At 45.5% G+C, this 18758-nt stretch overlaps 2 protein-coding genes across 3 annotated transcripts in view; both read left to right on the forward strand.

Annotated features, from left to right (window-relative positions):
* RHOA (ras homolog family member A) overlaps nucleotides 1–16101 on the forward strand; it is a 57429-nt gene extending 41328 nt beyond the window's left edge. For both annotated transcript variants that reach the window (XM_045079927.1, XM_045079925.1), the window contains 4 exons: nucleotides 5000–5156; nucleotides 7981–8101; nucleotides 13354–13484; nucleotides 14853–16101. In XM_045079927.1, the coding sequence (XP_044935862.1) occupies nucleotides 5001–5156; nucleotides 7981–8101; nucleotides 13354–13484; nucleotides 14853–15026 (582 nt within the window). In that variant the 5' untranslated portion in view covers nucleotide 5000 and the 3' untranslated portion in view covers nucleotides 15027–16101. The remainder of the gene's footprint in view (nucleotides 1–4999; nucleotides 5157–7980; nucleotides 8102–13353; nucleotides 13485–14852) is intronic.
* A 1038-nt stretch (nucleotides 16102–17139) lies between these two features.
* Nucleotides 17140–18291, forward strand: GPX1 (glutathione peroxidase 1). The gene is made up of 2 exons (XM_004760658.3): nucleotides 17140–17450; nucleotides 17737–18291. The coding sequence occupies exons 1-2, from the start codon at nucleotides 17199–17201 to the stop codon at nucleotides 18094–18096; spliced, it is 612 nt and encodes a 203-aa protein (XP_004760715.2). The 5' UTR covers nucleotides 17140–17198; the 3' UTR covers nucleotides 18097–18291.
* The last annotated feature ends 467 nt before the right edge of the window (nucleotides 18292–18758 follow it).

Raw genomic sequence — 18758 nt, forward strand, 5'->3', positions numbered from 1 at the left:
GTCCCACAGGCATTGCTGATTACACCTCATGGGCTAGAACTTTGTGCCTAGCCATACCTAAAGTAAGGGAGGCTAAGAAATTTTTTTTTTTTTTTAAGATTTTATTTATTTATTTGACACAGAGAGCACAAGTAGGCAGAAGGGCAGGGAGAGGGAAAAGCAGGCTCTCCGCTGAGCAGGGAGCCCGATGCAGGGCTCAATCCTAGGACTCTGGGACCATGACCTGAGCCAAAGGCAGCAGCTTAACTGACAGAGCCACCCAGCACCCCAGAAATGTAATCTTTTAACTAGGCAACAAAGTACACAGCTAAAAATTGGAGTGCTATTCTAAGAGGGAATGGTTAAAATTGGGAATTGGGGTAGTTGACCATTAAGTTAGTCTCTAACAAATGGAAGGATTCTGGGGGGCAAGGCCCTGGTTTGTTTTGTTTTGGTAACATCTTTATTTAAATACACTGCACATACCTTACAGTTTACCCATTTGAGTATATAATTCAATGCCATATAGTCATACTGTATAGTATATTCATAGAGGCGTGGCTTTGCGTCCATCTCATGACAGTTTCATCATCCCCAAAAGAAAACCTGACTAAATCATGTTCTTTGCTCCCTCCTTCAACTCCCTTAGGCACCCACCAGCCTACCTTCTGTCTCTGTATTTTCCTACTCTGAACATTTTATATATATATACACATACATACTTACATGCACATATTGTTTGTTTGTTTTTTAATTTTAGGGGTGCCTGGATGGCTCAGTCTTTAAGCATCTGCCTTCAGCTCAGATCATGATCCCAGGGTTCTGGGATCGACCGCCACATTGGACTCCCTGTTCATTGCTCCCCTTGCTTGTGTTCCCTTTCTCACTGTGTCTCTCTCTGTCAAATAAATAAATAAAATCTTAAAAATAAAAATAAAATAAAAGTTTAATGTGGGGCTTGAATTCATGACCTTGAGATAAGAGTCACATGCTCTACCAACTGAGCCAGGTTACCCTGGAAATTTTATTCAAATGGAGACACTCAGTTATGTGGTTCTTTGTGGCTAGCTTCTTTCACATATGTAATGTTTTCCAGTTTCATTCAAACTGTAGTATGTATCAGCACTTTTCTCTTTACTGCTGAACATTATTCTATTATATGGATATATATACCACATTTTATCCATTCATTAGTTGGATGTTTGGTTTGTTTCTGCTTTTTAGGGAAAAAAAAACCACAAGGTTTTATTGAGGTGCCTGGGTGACTCAGTTGGTTAAGCATCTGTGTTCAGCTCAGATCAAGGTCCTGGGGTCCTGGGATCAAGCCCCATATCTGGCTCCCTGCTTGGTTGGGGGTTGGGGCGCTGCTTCTCCCTCTGCCTGTCGTTCTCCCTGCTTATTCTCTCTGTCAAATAAGTAAAATATTAAAAAGGGAAAAGATTTTACTTATTTAGAGAATGCACGAGCAAGGGAAGGGGCAGAGGGGGAGGGAGAATCTTCAAGCTGACTCCTCTGAGTGTTGAGCCCAACATAAAGGCGTAATCTCATGACTGGAGCTGAAAGCAAGAGTTGGATGCTTAACTGACTGAGCCACCCAGGTTCCCCAACTATGATGAGTATTTTTTTTTAAGATTTTATTTATTTATTTGACAGAGAGAGATCACAAGTAGGCAGAGAGGTAGGAGAGAGAGAGAGGAGGAAGCAGGCTCCCTGCTGAGCAGAGAGCCCGATGCGGGACTCGATCCCGGGACCTCAAAATCATGACCTGAGCCGAAGGCAGCAGCTTAACCCACTGAGCCACCCAGGCGCCCCTATGATGAATATTTTAATGCTGCTGTGAATATTTATGTATAAGTATTTGTGTGAACATAGGTTTTCATTTTTCTCAGATGTATGTCTGAGAATGGAATTGCTAGGTCATATCTATTCAGATCCTTTGGGCCCCCCCTTTTTTAAGATTTAATTTTTTTAGAGAATGCATAAGCACAGAGGAAGGAACAGAGAGTGAGGAAGAAGAAGGGGGAAAGAAGCTCAAGCAGATTCTACACTGAATATGGAGCCTGACATGGGGTTTGATCTCACCACCTTGAGATCAAGACCTGAGCCGAAACCAAGAGTCAGATGCTTAACTGACTGAGCCACCCACACACCCCGCCAAAGCAACATCTTTATTGCAGTCTCATGAGAGACCCCGAGACAGACCGTCCACTTAAGCTGCTTTTTTAAGGGTTTTTAATGTATTCTAGATACAGATCCCTTCTTAGGTACGTTATCTGCAAACATTTGCTGCTATTCCGTGGGGTTATCTTGTTTTTTTCTTTTTTTAACATAGGCTCCACACCCAGAGTGAGGCTTTATTTAACTCAGGACTCTGAGATCAAAACTCATATGCTGAGCCAGCCAGGTGTCCCATGTCTTCTCATTTTCTGGAGGATGGTACCTCTTGACAAATGTATTAAAAATTTTGGGTGCCTGGGTGGCTCAGTCGGTTAAGCAACTGCCTTCGGCTCAGGTCATGATCCTGGAGTCCCACAATCAAGTCCCGCATTGGGCTCCCTGCTCAGTGGGGAGTCTGCCTCTCCCTCTGACATCTCCCCTCTTGTGCTCATAAAATCTTTTTTTTTAAAAGTTTTAAAATTTTGATGAAAATTCCCAATTACCTATTTTTTCTTTGGTTGCTAGGGATAAATATATCATTTTTTCTTTCTTTTTTTTTTTTTTTTTTTTTTTTTTAATTTATTAGAGAGCAGGCGAGCATGTGTGGAGGCATGGGCCAGAGGGAGAAGGGGAGAGAGGCTCAAGCAGACGCTGTATTGGGCATGGAACCTTAATTAGCGCTTGATCTGAGGACCCCAGTACCCTGAGACTACAACCCAAGCTGAAACCAAGAGTTGAACACCCAACCAACTGTGCCACTGAGGTGTCCCCAGTATATTCTTAAATATATTGTTCACAGTGGCTAAGAGGTGGAGGCTACCTTGTGTCTATCATTGGATCAATGGGTAAACAATGTAATATATATACATACAATGGAATGTTACTCAGTTTTAAAAAGGAAGGAAATTCTGACACATGCTACAACGTGTATGAACCTTGAAAACATTATGCTGTGTGAAATAAGCCAATCCCAAAAGGGCAAATGCTGCTTGATTCCACATCCTTCCACATGAAGTAACTAGTGGTAAAATTCATACAGAGTCAGAAAGTAGAATGGTGGTTGTCAGGGCAAGTGGAGAGAAAAGGGGAATAGGGAGTAGTTAAATGTTTTATGATTTTAGCTCTTACATTTGGGCCTGTAATCCATCTTTTTTAAAGATTTTATTTATTCAAGATAGAGCAAGCAAGAGAGAGAGCAGGAGCGGGGCAGAGGAAGAGGGAGAAGTAGGTTCTCCACTGAGCAGGGAGCCTTTTGCAGGTCTTGATCTCAGGATTACCCCAGCCAAAGGCATACATTTAACTGACTGAGCCACCCAGTACCCCGGGACTACAATCCATCTTGAGTTAATTTTTGTGTATGATTTGAGGGGTAGCTTTCTAACTTCATTTTTTTAACAGTGATTTTTTTTTTCCTTCATTTATTTGACAGAGATCACAAGTAGGCAGAGAGGCAGGCAGAGAGAGGGGGAAGCAGACTCCCCGCTGAGCAGGGAGCCCAACATGAGGCTCGATCCCAGGACCCTGAGATCATGACCTGAGCTGAAGGCAGAGGCTTAACCCACTGAGCCACCCAGGCGCCCCTCTAACTCTTTTCTCTTGTGTGGATCTATTCAGTTGTCTCAGAACCGTTTGTTGAAAATACTTTTTCCTCCATCAGATTGTCTTGGCATCCTTGTTGAAAATCACTTGACCCTAAATGTGGGCTTATTTCTGGATTCTCAATTCAGGAAGCCAGCTGGTATTTTGATAGGGATTGTCTTGAATCTGTAGAACAATTTGGAGGATGTTGCCATTTAACAGGTATTATCTTCCAATCCAGAAACATGAATATCTTTTCATTCATTTACATCTTTCTTTCAACAATGTTTTGGATTTTCAGAGTATGTGTTTTGTACTTTTGTTAAACATATCCCTGTTCTTTTTTTTTTTTTTTTAAGATCTTCTTTATTTGATAGAAACACAGCATGAGAGAGAACACAAGTAGAGGGAATGGGAGAGGGAGAAGCAGGCTTCCCGGAAGCCCAGCACCCCTGCAGGGCTTGATCCCAGGACCCTGGGGTCATGACCTGAACCAAAAGCAGATGCTTAATGACTGAACCACCCAGGTGCCCTGTCCCTATCTTTTTGAAGCTGTTGTAAATGAAATTGTCCTCTTAGTTTCATTTTTACTTTGTTCATTGCTAGGTTATAGAAGTACACTTGATTTTTTTATGTTCATCTTGTATCTTGTGACCTTACTGAATTTGTTCTAATGATTTTTAGTGGATTCCTTAGGATTTTCCATATGTGTGTATGAGATCTGCAAATTAAGATAGTTCTCCTCCTTCCTCTTCAATCTGAATGTGTTAATTCATTTTATTGCTTAATTACTCTGGCTAGAATTGCCATTATCATGTTGGATAGAAGTGGCAGGAGTAGCCATTCTTGTCTTGTTCCTAATCTTGAGGAAAAACTTTCAGTCTTTTTACCATTAACTAACATAACCATTAGTCTGGGGCTCCTGGATGGTGGTCAGTTAAGCATCAATTCTTGGTTTCGGGTCAGGTAGCAGTCTAATGGCCCTGGGATAGAGCCCTGCATCAGGCTTCACACCCAGCATGGAGTCTGCTAAAAGATTCTCCCTCCCTCCCCCTCACTCCACTCTGTCCCTCTTTCCCTTTCTCAAATAAATAAATAAATCTTAAAAAGAGAAAATTTAAAGTATAACCATTAGTTGTGGAGTTTTGATGTCAAGTGGAAAGTTGTACTAGCATTTTGTATTTGGATGTGGCTTGTGCCTGATGGTCAGAAAATTGTGTGTCATAGCCTGAGGCTATGAATAGCTTCTTTTGCTTCTAGATAACACCTTTGTCTCATGTTTCAGCATGGCTGCCATCCGGAAGAAACTGGTGATTGTTGGTGATGGAGCCTGTGGCAAGACTTGTTTGCTCATCGTCTTTAGCAAGGACCAGTTCCCAGAGGTGTATGTACCCACAGTGTTTGAGAACTATGTGGCAGATATTGAAGTTGATGGAAAGCAGGTGAGTACACCTAACAACTGGTTTCATTTTGCATCTTAGGCAAAGATGTTCTTAGAGCCTGTAGAGAGTTAGGCCATTTTGTCTCTTTAGTACACAGTATAATAACAACAGACGTGTGAATACAAAATCGATTCTGTTTCTGCCATCATAGTCCAGATTTGTTCATTTTTAACTGCTGTCATCTAGACTTTACTCACATCCCTGTTTATTTTACATGGAAGCCTTTTTATAGCTTTATGTTTGAAATTTAGTTTGTTGCCAGGTAGTTAATGCTAAAATCAATCTTTGTGTATGGATGAACATTCCCCCCTCCCCGGTTCTGTCATGATATTTTCACTCAGCGCTGAAGTAATATTACTAGGTCAAGAGGTCATTTTATGGATCTCAAAGGGGTATTCTGATCTACACCAGTCACCAGTGTGACTTTTTTTTTTTTTTTAAAGATTTTATTTATATTGTCAGAGAGAGAGAGAGAGCAAGAGCGAGCACAGGCAGACAGAATGGCAGGCAGAGTCAGAGGGAGAAGCAGGCTCCCCGCGGAGCAAGGAGCCAGATGTGGGACTCGATCCCAGGACGCCAGGATCATGACCTGAGCCGAAGGCAGCTGCTCAACCAACTGAGCCACCCAGGCGTCCCACCAGTGTGACATTTAAATAACATCCTCATATTTAATATTTTTTAACGGTTTTTTACTGTAACTTAAGTAGGCTGCCACCATTGCTTCAGTTACCTGTCACTGGCAACAAGGACAGTATTTCTTCATGTCTGTCCTAAAATGTCCATTGGCAAGACTGGAGCAAAACTCTGCTGGAATTAGAGTTTACTATATATATATATATATATATATATATATATATATATATATATATATATCTTAAAATATATATATGTATATGTGTGTGTGTGTGTGTGTGTATTTTTTAAGATTTTATTTATTTGTCAGAGAGAGAGCACAGTAGGCAGAGTGGCAGGCAGACAAGAGGGAGAAGCAGGCTGTCCACTGAGCAGGGAGCCCAATGTGGGGCTCAATCCCAGGACCCTGGGATCATGACCTGAGCCAAAGGCAGCTGTTTAACCACTGAGCCACCCAGGTGCCTCTAGGTTTTAGAATATATTTTTCAATTTTCTGTTCTCTTTTGTTATCAAAATAATGTCTTACCGAGCTCCTGTACAACTTTTGAAGAAGCATGAAATTCCCACTGCAGGTAGGTCAGCTGAAAAGGAAACTAGAACAAGGCCTCTTCTCCAATATATTCAGTCCTCTTGGGTATTTAGTCACATGTCTCATGCTGCTAGCACCTAATGTATTGGCCCTCATAATTCCATGTCCTTTCTTCCTTCTCATTTTCCTGCTTTACCTGTTATCCCTTTCTGTCCCAGTGCTACCTAGCTTCAGTTTGTGGTACCATGTATGGAAAGCACATTAAGCCAACTATTCAGAATTCTAGGGTCCCTGAAATAAAATTGCTTGATAGCAACTCAGTAGCCTCCAAGTTGAGAGTGTGCTGCCTAGGAATGTTCATGTAAGAGTGTACTGTAATAGCCTAGGAAACCATCCAAGAGTCTAGGTGATTGTGGTCCCAGGAACAGACATACTAAAGATGGAAAAGTCCTTTCCAAGAGACAGAGCCAACACCTTGAAGCATTTATCAGGAGATAGTCAGGGTTGGATGCGTCTGACTAAGCACACATGAAGCATGGAGGGGCCAAGTAGTGCGATTTGGTAGAAGGAATGAGCTATACTATTCTGAGGTCTGTTATGTTGTGAGGCTTGGGTATCAGTGTATTAGAATTCATATACCTTGGGGCACCTGGGTGGCTCAGTCATAAAGCATCTGCCTTCAGCTCAGGTCATGAGGGATCAAGCCCCACATTGGGGGCTTGATGGAAACCTGCTTCTCCCTCTCCCACTCTCCCTGCTTGTGTTTCTTCTCTTGCTGTGTCTGTCTCTGTCAAATAAATAAACAAAAAATTTTTTTTGAGATTTTATTTATTTACTTGACAGAGACAGCGAGAGAGGGAACACAAGCAGGGGGAGTGGGAGAGGGAGAAGAAGCAGGCTTCCTGCTGAGCAGGGTACCCAATGTGGGGCTCGATCCCAGGACCCTGGGATCACAACGTGACGGAAAGGGAAGGCAGATGCTAAACCGACTGAGCCACCCAGGCACCCCTCAAATACAGTGTTTAAACATTGGAGCAGAATGATAAGACCAAATAAGGAAGCAATTGAATTAGAATGTATTGGGGAAAGTTACTCAGGTCTGGTGTTTCCCTGTTATGTTTGGTACACCTGGTAGAATGTTGTTTACAATTCGACTTTTCCTTATTCATCTGCCTTTCTATTAGAATGTTGTTTATAATTAAATACTGTGCTTCTTACGAATTATATTTTTTACTTGGTATTTTATTTATTTACTTTTAAAGATTTATTTATGTATGTATTATTTGACAGAGAGATAGGGAAAGAACAAGCACAGGCAGGGGAGACGCAGGCTCCCCGCTGAGCAAGCAGCCTGACGTGGGGCTGGATCCCAGCACCTGGGATCACAGCCCAAGCTGAAGGCAGCTGCTTAACTAACTGAGTTACCCAGGCGCCCCTGACTTGATATTTTAAATTATGTACTGATTATGTACTTTATTATGTACTTCATGTACTCGATTCTTCTGAGAAATTTCAACCTAAAACAATTTGAACACACTCCACCTCAGGCTTCTTTTACTATTTTGGACAGTTTGCCATTTGAATGTTCTTTGGTGACTACCACTTCTTTTGAAAGTTGGGAGGATTAACCTTGCATTCTTGTGTTTATTTTTCCTATCACAGGTAGAGTTGGCTTTGTGGGATACAGCTGGGCAGGAAGATTATGACCGCTTGAGGCCTCTCTCCTATCCGGACACTGATGTTATACTGATGTGTTTCTCCATTGACAGCCCTGATAGTTTAGGTGAGTAACTCTACAGCCTGATGTTTGTCACTGTGTGTGTGCCTGGCTGACACCTGCTTTCTCAGGTCCTCTTTGTGCATGAAGTGGTTATAAAGCAAACATGAACTTAATAAAAGGAATCCTCAGTGACCAGAGTCCTAGAGCCTTGGGACTATAAAGCCTGGGCCCTGGATCACTTTTAGTAGGCAGGTTCCAGATACAGCCAGCTTTTCTTTTCTTTTTTTTTTTCTTTCTTTTTTTCTTTTTTAAGATTTTATTTATTTATTTGACAGAGAGAGATCACAGTAGACAGAGACGCAGGCAGAGAGGCAGGCAGAGAGGGAGAGGGGGAAGCAGGCTCCCTGCTGAGCAGAGAGCCCGATGTGGGACTCGATCCCAGGACCCTGAGATCATGACCTGAGCTGAAGGCAGCGGCTTAACCCACTGAGCCACCCAGGCGCCCTACAGCCAGCTTTTCAACTGTGTTTTGGGGAATGCTTTTTTGGGTGCTCACAACGTTTTTTTCAGTACCTCATATTGAGTGTGTTACTTTGCCATATCTTGACTGGTGATTTGCTATTTCCTGGTAGTGTGTGTGTTTGTTTAAAGGTTTATGTATGGGGTGCCTGGGTGGCTCAGTGGGTTGAGCCTCTGCCTTTGGCTCAGGTCATGATCTCAGGTCCTAGGATCTCTGCTCAGCAGGGAGCCTGCTTCCCCTCTCTCTCTGCCTACTTCGCTGTTTACTTGTGGTCTGTGTCTGTCAAATAAATAAATAATCTTAAAAAAAATAAATAAAGGTTTATTTATTTATCTGAGAGAGAGAGTGTGTGCAGGGAGGGTAAGAGGGAGAGGGAAAGAAGCAGACTCCGCTGAGATCAACAGTTGGATACTTAGCCAACTGAGCTACCCAGCACCCCTCCTGGTAGTATTTTTAAAGCCCCATTTTAGCGCTTTTTCTAAAGTATCTTAACTAGTAAGGAGAGACTTGAACATGGATTTTGAACTGCTTGACTAAGGTTATCCCTCCCAAGGCATTAAGCTGAGACTGAGCCCTCTGTGCAGTGACTCCCAAGACAGAGCAGGTACTCTCCGCCCTTGGTTCACTTCAGTCATTTTCAACAGTTGTTTCAGTATTGGTTTCTCAGACGAACCTGGCTTGCTTATTTTTTTTTTTTAAGATTTTTTTATTTATTATCTGACAGAGAGAAAAATTGATTGATTTCAAGTAGGCAAAGAGGCAGGCAGAGCGGGAGGGAGAAGCAGGCCCCCTGCCGAGCAGAGAGCCCAGTTTTGGGGCTCGATCCCAGGACCCTGAGATCATGACCCGAGCTGAAGGCAGAGGCTTAACCCACTGAGCCACCCACGTGCCCCTAAACTTCGTTTAACTTGATTGGATGTTATTAGACTATGGCCCCACCTATAGGTATAGGATAATAAGTTTGATCAGGAGTTAGAATGTTGGTGTGAAAGTTTCAGCTCTGCTGCCAGCCAACCCTGTGATAATTTTACGTTTTGAACCTCTGCTGTCTGGACTGGTAGTTGGTCTAGAGTCTATATTCTGGTTGAGATCTGGGGTAGCAGACTTGTAAAAGACCAAATAGTAAATATTTTAGGCTTTGCTGGCCATGTGTTGTACTGAACTTTGCCACAACTAGTCAATTCTGCTGTTGTATCACAAAAGCAGCCACAGAATATATATATATAATGAATGAGCTTGGCTAGGTTCCAGTAAAACTTGTTTATTTTTTATTTTTTTTTTTTTTAAGATATTACTTACTGGGCGCCTGGGTGGCTCAGTGGATTAAGCCGCTGCCTTTGGCTCAGGTCATGATCTCAGGGTCCTGGGATCGAGTCCCACATCGGGCTCTCTGCTCGGCAGGGAGCCTGCTTCCCTCTCTCTCTGCCTGCTTCTCTGTCTACTTGTGATCTCTGTCTGTCAAATAAATAAATAAAATCTTAAAAAAAAAAAAAAAGAGTCTTTAAGATATTACTTACTTTACGGGCACCTGGGTGGCTTAGTGGGTAAAGCCTCTGACTTTCGCTCAGGTCCTGGTCTCAGGGTCTTGGGATCGAGCCCTGCTTCGGTCTCTCTGCTTGGTGGGCAGCCTACTTGCCCCTCTCCCTTCCTCTCTAATTGCTTCTGATCTCTCTCTCTCTCTCTCTCTCTCTCTCTGTCAAATAAATAAAATCTTTTTTAGGAAAAAGATTTTATTTATTTTAGAGAAAGAGTGTTAGCAAGCAGGGGTAGGGGGAGCAGAGGAGGAGGGAATAAGAATCTGAAGCAGTCTCTGTACTCAGCACCAAGCCAGACATAGCGCTCATTCCCACCACTGGGATATCATGACCTTACCCAAAACCAACAGTTGGATGCTTAGCTGCCTGAGCCACTCGGGCCCCCTGAAGATTCTGTTTATTTATTTGAGAGAGAGAGCGCACACACATGTGCACACAAGCAGGCGGAGTGGCAGGAGGGAGAGGGAGAAGCAGGGAGCCCAACGTGGGACTCAATCCCAGCACCCTGGGTTCTTGACCTGAGCCGAAGGCAGATGCTTAATTGACTGAACCACCCAGGCACCCCTTATTTTTACAAGTTTTTTTTTTTTTTTTAAGATTTTATTTATTTATTTGACAGACAGAGATCACAAGTAGGCAGAAAGGCAGGCAGAGAGAGAGGAAGGGATGCAGGCTCCCTGCTAAGCAGAGAGCCCGACGTGGGGCTCGATCCCAGGACCCTGAGATCGTGACCTGAGCTAAAGGCAGAGGCTTTAACCCACTGAGTCCCCCAGGCGCCCCACAAGTATTTTTTTAAAAGTAGATTCCAGTTAAGATTTTATTTGCTGACCTCTGATCTAGATGGTAAGGATTCTTTCTAGTTTTCTGGAATTCCCAAAGGCCCTCCTGCAACCCCGCTGTAAATCCATGCAACGTGATATTCCTCAATGTGATCAGATTATTTTGGGGTGGGAGATACTGTAGGTGATTACCATCACTGAATTAAAAAATAAAGTTTTAGGGGTGCCTGGCTGGCTCAGTAAAGCATGAGACTCTTGCTCAGGGCTGTGAGTTTAAGCCTCATGTTGGGCATGGAGCCTACTTTAAAAACGGGGTGGGGGGGGTAACTTGTTTTTGATTTTTTAAGATTTTATTTATTTGACAGAGCAGGAGAGCACAGCAGGGGAGCAGTTGAAGGAGAGGGAGGAGCAGGCTCCTCACCAAGAGGCAGGGAGCCCAATGCGGGGCTTGATCCCAGGACCCTGGGATCATGACCCAAGGAGAAGACAGACACTTAGCCATCCGAGCCATCCAGGTGCCCCCCCAAAATTAAGTTTTTATGTTATTCATGATGAGAGAAGGCAAGACAGAGTGTCCTGAGTTCCAGGGAGTCGGGCAACTATTGAAGTAATAATTTCATATATTCAGGAAATATTACTGAGCATCTATTTATGGAAGAAACTTCTAGATTAAGGGAGACAGAAGAGAAAAAAAAAAAAAACAGTTGGAAAAAAAAAGCCAGTTAATCTGATAGCAAGAAATTTTACAACTAACAGTCTTAGGAGGTGGGTATGGAATGGGCCATGATAGTATTCTGTTTTAGAGGATGACCGTAGGATGGTCAGCAATCCTACTGAAAAGGTGACTTCTGGGAGAGACCTAAGGGATCTGAAGGAAGCCAGTACAGATACCTAACCAAAGAACCTTCCACGTAGGGGGAACAGGAGATGCAAAGTCACCAAGGTGGGAAGGCTGGAATCCAGTGTAGCATTAGAAGGGATGGGAGTGAGAGTTGCAAAGCCATATGGTTAATGGTATGGACTTTTCCCTTCATCATGAGTAAGATGGGAGCTCTTGGAAGGTTTGAGCAAGGGAGGGGTGTCTCACTTACCTTTTAAAGTGACCACTGTCACACCTGAACTGAAAGTGACCACATGTGCAAAGGTGAGAGCAAGGTTTGGGCTGAGGCTGTTTGACTTCGTTGTTAGATGGGTTGGCCCTTTATACTGTATTACTCTGTATTGTTCTGAGGACTGGAAACATTGTACTCCTTTGGGAAGCTCTTGGTTTCAGAATAAAACTTTTGAGTTTTAGGTTGTGACATTAGTGATACAGTTGACTCTTTTGTTGCTATAGCAAAGGAAGATGGACACAGTCAAGTGTCCATCTTATGTGCTGAAGAATAGAGCATTAAATTAATGTTTCTTGACCTCACTTACATAGCTTCTTTATCTGATGTGGTCTTTTAGCCAGAAGACAGAGCATCTTTCCATAGTCTATAAGTAACTCTTATCTTTTGGTAATTTGTATTGAAGTCAAAGAATGAACAGGTTTTTTGTTTTGTTTTGTTTTGTTTTGTTTTTTTAAGATTTTATGTATTTATGAGAGAGAGAACATGCACAAGCAGAGCTGCAGGGAGAGAGAGAAGCAAACTCCCCACGGAGCAGAGAGCCTGACATGGGGCTCCATCCCAGGACCCTGGGATCATGACCCATGTTGAAGGCAGATGCTTAACTGACTGAGCCACCCAGGGCACCCCTGAACAGTTTACTTCCAAAATATAGCCTCAGATTGCAAGCAGATCATTTAAATGATTGTCATTATTAAGTACTTAGTATGCATTGACTCAGAATAACCCTGTGTAAGGTACGTAATACTGTTACCCCATTTTACAGAATCACGCCTGACACTGCCGGTGCCCAAGACCATGGTTGTGGGCAGTTGAACATGGGCAACTTACACACCATTATGTATGTCCAACCTTTGTAAATTAGCGCAGTATTGGCATGAAGCTGGTTATTACTCATTTTCAGAAGTCATTCTTGAGCCATTTGAAATACCAATAACCTACATGATGGGGGTGCTGAAGGTATAGAGAGAACATGGGGACCCTGGGCCAGCTGTAGCACAAGAACGGAGACCCTTTCTGTAAGATGTGGTCACAATTATTAGCTAGCAGTGACAGAAATGGCCCATGGATATCTTCCTTCCTTGGGTCAGGTTGCGTCATGGTGGAGCCACCCTGTGTTCTGGATCCTTTGCTCCTCCAGAGGCTTTAACTGGGCCCCACTTCCATAGGAGCTGAGCTCCTTAGTGGGGGCTGAGGAAGAAGCTGGTGATTCTGTGCTTAATGGAAGGAGGTTAGATTTTGCCTTTTTCTGTGGTTTTGAAACTAGTGAGACTCCCATTAAATGTAGAGCATACTATTAAGACAGTTTAACTGGGACTCTTGGACATTCTTCAAAATAGAATTGTGCATCTCAAAATTTTGCTTTTTTCAGAAAATATCCCAGAAAAATGGACCCCGGAAGTCAAGCACTTCTGTCCCAACGTGCCCATCATCCTGGTTGGGAACAAGAAGGATCTTCGGAATGATGAGCACACAAGGCGGGAACTAGCCAAGATGAAGCAGGTATGGTCTGGGGCAGGCCTCTGTTTTCCTGTAGCATTCTTTTAAAGATTTTATTTATTTGACACAGAGAGACAGCGAGAGCAGGAACACAAGCAGCGGGAGTAGGGGAGAGAAAAGCAGGCTTTCCGCTGAGCAGGGAGCCCAGTGCAGGGCTCGATCCCTGGACCCTGAGATCATGACCCGAGCCAAAGGCAGGCACTTAAACGACTGAGCCACCCAGGCGCCCCTCTTGTAGCATTCTTAAACCCAGGGCCCACGGTTGGATGTTGAGGGAGCCCAACAGAAACTCCAACAAACCAGGCTATTTCAAAGAGTCCCAGAAGGCTCTCTTTCTCCCTGTCCCTCATTCATTGGGTCTACTCAGAGGGTCCTTAAGACCTCTTTTAAGGGGGCGCCTGGGTGGCTCAGTGGGTTAAAGCCTCTGCCTTCGGCTCAGGTCATGATCCCAGGGTCATGGGATCGAGCCCCGCATCGGGCTCTCTGCTCAGCGGGTAGCCTGCTTCCTCATCTCTCTCTGCCTGCTTCTCTGCCTACTTGTGATCTCTGTCTGTCAAATAAATAAATAAAATCTTTAAAAAAAAAAAAAAAAAGACCTCTTTTAAGAAAGGAGATGGGTTCCTCTCCTGTGAGGTAGTGCTGTGCTTCCAGGGATTGCCTGTCTGAGTGCTCGCTTCGGCAGCACATATACTAAAACAGGGATTGCCTGCCTGAGAAGGGAACATCAGCAGTACTCAGTGCTCCAAATGTAGGAACTTTTTATCAGGCTCTTGATTTCCCTCTCCTTTTACTACGTTGGTATATGTGAGGCGAAAAATTAAATTGGTGGCAGCTGAAGGATCAGGAAATCCTGAGGACAGGGAGTCCAGAGAGCCCTGAGGCCTTTATGAAAGTGGTGATGGAGTTTGCATCTTTGCTTCTGAGAAGCCAGCTGGCCCGATGGCAGGTCTTCCCCAGTGCAGAACAAGAGCTTTGAGGTCTTCGGCCCAAGTTCTTCCATTGAGCTGTCTCTCTGAATGTCAAGGTCAGGATCTGTTTCCTTCCAGAGGCATTTAATCCTCTGTGAAGCTAACTACAGGAAAACCCAAGTGCTTACCAAGTGGACTGAAAGCTTGAATCATTTTGCCCTTGATTCCTTCCCTAATCCATGGGGCTTCTCTGGCCTCTTCTTTCTCAAGTCCCAGAGAAGAGCGTGTTTGATAGGGATTTTATATTGGGGTAGGGAGGAGAACTGCATATGAATTTCATAAGACAGAACTCAAATCTGGTTTTGGCAGCTTTTAAAAGAAGTCTTTTAAGCTGAATTTGAGTACTTTGCACTTACTTCATATATGAGACACTTAACTGAAAGTGCTCTTTTCTCTCCGCTAGGAGCCGGTGAAACCTGAAGAAGGCAGAGATATGGCAAACAGGATTGGCGCTTTTGGGTACATGGAGTGTTCAGCAAAGACCAAAGATGGAGTGAGGGAGGTTTTTGAAATGGCCACGAGAGCTGCTCTGCAAGCCAGACGTGGGAAGAAAAAATCTGGGTGCCTTGTCTTGTGAAACCCTGCTGCAAGCACAGCCCTCATGCGGTTAATTTTGAAGTGCTGTTTATTAATCTTAGTGTATGATTACTGGCCTTTTTCATTTATCTATAATTTACCTAAGATTACAAATCAGAAGTCATCTTGCTACCAGTATTTAGAAGCCAACCGTGATTATTAATGATGTCCAACCCACCTGACCACCGGGGTCCTTCTGACACCGCTCTAACAGCCCTCCTCTGCTCTCCCACCTGACACACCAGGCGCTAATTCAAGGAATTTCTTAACTTCTTGCTTCTTTCTAGAAAGAGAAACAGTTGGTAACTTTTGTGAATTAGGCTGTAACTACTTTATAACTAACATGTCCTGCCTGTCATCTGTCAGCTGCAAGGTACTCTAGTGAGTCCCTACTTCAGAGCTTTACTTCTTAACAGATTTTATTGGCATAGCTCTGTGATGGGCATCCAGTTTTTTGAAAATGCTCATCCAGAAAGGCCCAAGTCTATGCAGCTGTGGCAGAGTTACAGTTCTGTGGTTTCATGTTAGTTACCTTATAGTTACTGTGTAATTAGTGCCACTTAATGTATGTTACCAAAAAATAAATATATCTACCCCAGACTAGATGTAGTATTTTTTGTATAATTGGATTTCCTAATACTGATATTTGTCATCCCTGCAGAAAGTGTATTGGTTTTTTAAAAAAGAAAGTGTATTTGAAAATAAAGTCAGATGGAAAATTCATTTTTAAAATTCCCGTTTTGTCAGTTTCTCTGATAAAAGATGGCCCATATCACCTGTTTTCGGCCCCACATATCCCAGTACCCCCTCCCCAGAGCTGGGCTAAATAAATAGGAATTTGGTTTCATGCCTGAGGCACTTAGACACTTCAGAAGGTGGCATGACCTGTCTCACCCGGACTGCAGGGTCTGGCTCTAGTTCACAGTGTCCTTTTCCTCACTGTATCCAGGTTCCCTTCCAGAGGAGCTTCCCGTTCTGTTGGGTGGCACTCACTTTCTCCTCTCCAGCTGACTAAACTTTTTTTCTGTACCAGTTAATTTTTCCAACTACTAATAGAATAAAGGCAGTTTTCTAAACTTCCTGTATCCTGGTGTTTGTGTTGCTCTCTCCAGGGCTGGGAGTGGGAGGATATATTCAGCCTAGCTCTCCTTGGAAGTATCCTTCAGAGTGTGAAATACCAGCTTTTTCCCCATTCTGAACCCCTCCCCACCCGCAGTTTGGCACTAACCTGGCTCCTCCTAAGAAGGTGGAAATGATGGTTTTGTGGCCTAGTGTGGGATTGCAGTGTTCAGAGGACACATGAGGGTACTCCAAGCAGTCATTCCTCTGGAGGAATCTCTGGAGTGTGACATTTTTTCTCTTCCTGTCCATTTTCCGTGTCTTTAACTTACAGGCCTGAGCCTCAGGTTAGGTTGATTAGGTATGGAGGTGGCCTGAAATTGGCTGGGGCCACTCCACAAGCCAGGGAGGTAGCTGGGCCTCAGTGGCTCCTTGGGAAAACCAGTGTTAATAAGGACAGTGCCACACTGGAGATACAAAAGGAGAAAGGAGATCAGAGGCCTGGATGAGAAGACATGCCAGGCAGCCCCAGAATGCTGGGAAAGGAGTTAGAGCTGCATTTTGGAGCCTGAGCCCTGGCTGCCCTTGGCAGTGAACAGTTCCTCCAACTTAACCTTCCTAGAGCCATAGGGCCTCGTCGCAGAGAAAACTTACCTTGGCAGCCACTGCCAACTGCACCACCACCCCACCACCGCGAGTCACAACTCGTTCTGTGCACCTGGCTACAACAGGGCAAGAGGAGTAATACGGCTTAGCCTGGGAGGGCTGTGGGGCCACGAGCGGCCCCCGCTGCTGTTGCTGCCCAGTCTCCTCGGACCCTGCCCCATCCTTGAACTGAAAAGCCTTTGAGAAGACCCAAGCCCTGGGGGGGGGGGGGGGACTCGGGAAAGCCACCAGTGGGGCGGTGGTGGTTACACGGCGCGGCTCCGCTCGGCCTGGGTGGTGCCCGCATCCGGCCAGGCCGCACCCTCCTACCCGGCTGCAGGGAGGGCGGAGGCCGGATGAGGCGGGGCTGAGATGGGTGGGAAGAGCGGCGGGGAAAGTCTGTGCCACGTGACTCCATAGTCCTAGCAGTTCCCCGCCACAGCTCCGCACTGTACTCGGGAAGCCAGCCATGTGTGCTGCTCCGCTCGCCGCTGCAACGGCGGCCTCGCGCTCCGTGTATGCTTTCTCCGCGCGCCCGCTGGGCGGCGGGGAGCCCCTGAGCCTGGGTTCCTTGCGGGGCAAGGTGCTGCTCATCGAGAATGTGGCATCGCTCTGAGGCACAACGGTCCGGGACTACACCGAGATGAACGAGCTGCAGCGGCGCCTCGGGCCCCGGGGCTTGGTTGTGCTCGGCTTCCCGTGCAACCAGTTCGGGCATCAGGTGCGCTCTGGGGGCAGAGCGGGGGCGGAGTGGCGGGGCCGGCGGGCGGCGGGCTTGCACCTGGGGCTGGGAGCGCAGACGGGGCGCCCGCCAGGCTAGCCAGGCGCAGGTCCTGGCTGCGGAGAGGCGGGCCGCCGGCGCTCCTCCCGGCTGGGGTTCAGGTCTGTCTCGGAGTTGTACGGGAAGGGCAAGATCCTGATGACTCATCGAGAAACTTGTCGTTTGCGGTCCGAACGTTTCCCCTCCCCTTGAAGCCCTGGGTTCCAGCTTCTTTTCCCTCCCGCAGGAGAACGCTAAGAACGACGAGATCCTGAATTCCCTCAAGTACGTCCGACCCGGCGGCGGGTTCGAGCCCAACTTCACGCTTTTTGAGAAGTGCGAGGTGAACGGTGCGCAAGCGCACCCTCTCTTCGCCTTCCTGCGAGAGGCTCTGCCTGCCCCCAGTGACGATGCTACTGCGCTCATGACCGACCCCAAGTTCATCATCTGGTCTCCCGTGTGCCGCAACGACATCGCCTGGAACTTCGAGAAGTTCCTGGTGGGCCCAGATGGTGTGCCTGTACGCCGGTACAGCCGCCGCTTTCCAACCATCGATATCGAGCCTGACATCGAAGCCCTGCTGTCCCAGGGGCCAGGCCGTGTCTAGGCAACCCTCCTGTCCCTGCTGCTTGGCAGTCACAGCGCTACCCTCTGGGGATTTCGTCCATGATGGTGTTGCCTCGAAATCTGCATGGAGGAACGCCTGATTTCCAGGAAAATCCCTCGAGCTGGGCGCTTCTTGGCCATCCCAGCACTCCCTCCCTAACAAGGATCCTCAGTAATAAAGTGTTGAGTGTCAGCAGAACTGTGTGTGTGTCCTGTGTCAGTTAGGGACATCTTCCCTGGGAACCGCATTGTCACAGGGCTGTGAGCTTAAGCCTCCACCCCTTGGCCTTTGTTTTAGTCAAGCCTGAACTTCCTGCGCTTTTGTATGCAGTGTCTGGAATCCACTCTTCCCTATGTGGAAAGCCTTACTCCCGTCCCATTGTTTTTCCCTCTGCCAGGATATTTTGTAGAGCCATCCCAAGGTCCTGTTAAAAGGGAAGTTCAGATTCCAAAAAGAGGAAGACAAGTCAAGAGCCAATTGCCTAATCCCAGCGGTAGGCCTCCTTTCTAAGTATTGGGCTAGGCAGGAAATGACATTTGTAAAAGAGAACACCATGGGTTCCCACTTACATTCGGAGTCTGTGGCTTCTCTAAGTGCCAGGCCCAAGCAATTTTGCAAATTTGTTCCCATTACTTTGTTAGATCTTTGCATGTTGCCACCCA

The sequence above is a fragment of the Mustela putorius genome, unplaced genomic scaffold (genome assembly GCF_011764305.1).
Source record: "Mustela putorius furo isolate JIRA1106 unplaced genomic scaffold, ASM1176430v1.1 tig00000095_pilon_pilon_pilon, whole genome shotgun sequence".
NCBI lineage: Eukaryota > Metazoa > Chordata > Mammalia > Carnivora > Mustelidae > Mustela > Mustela putorius.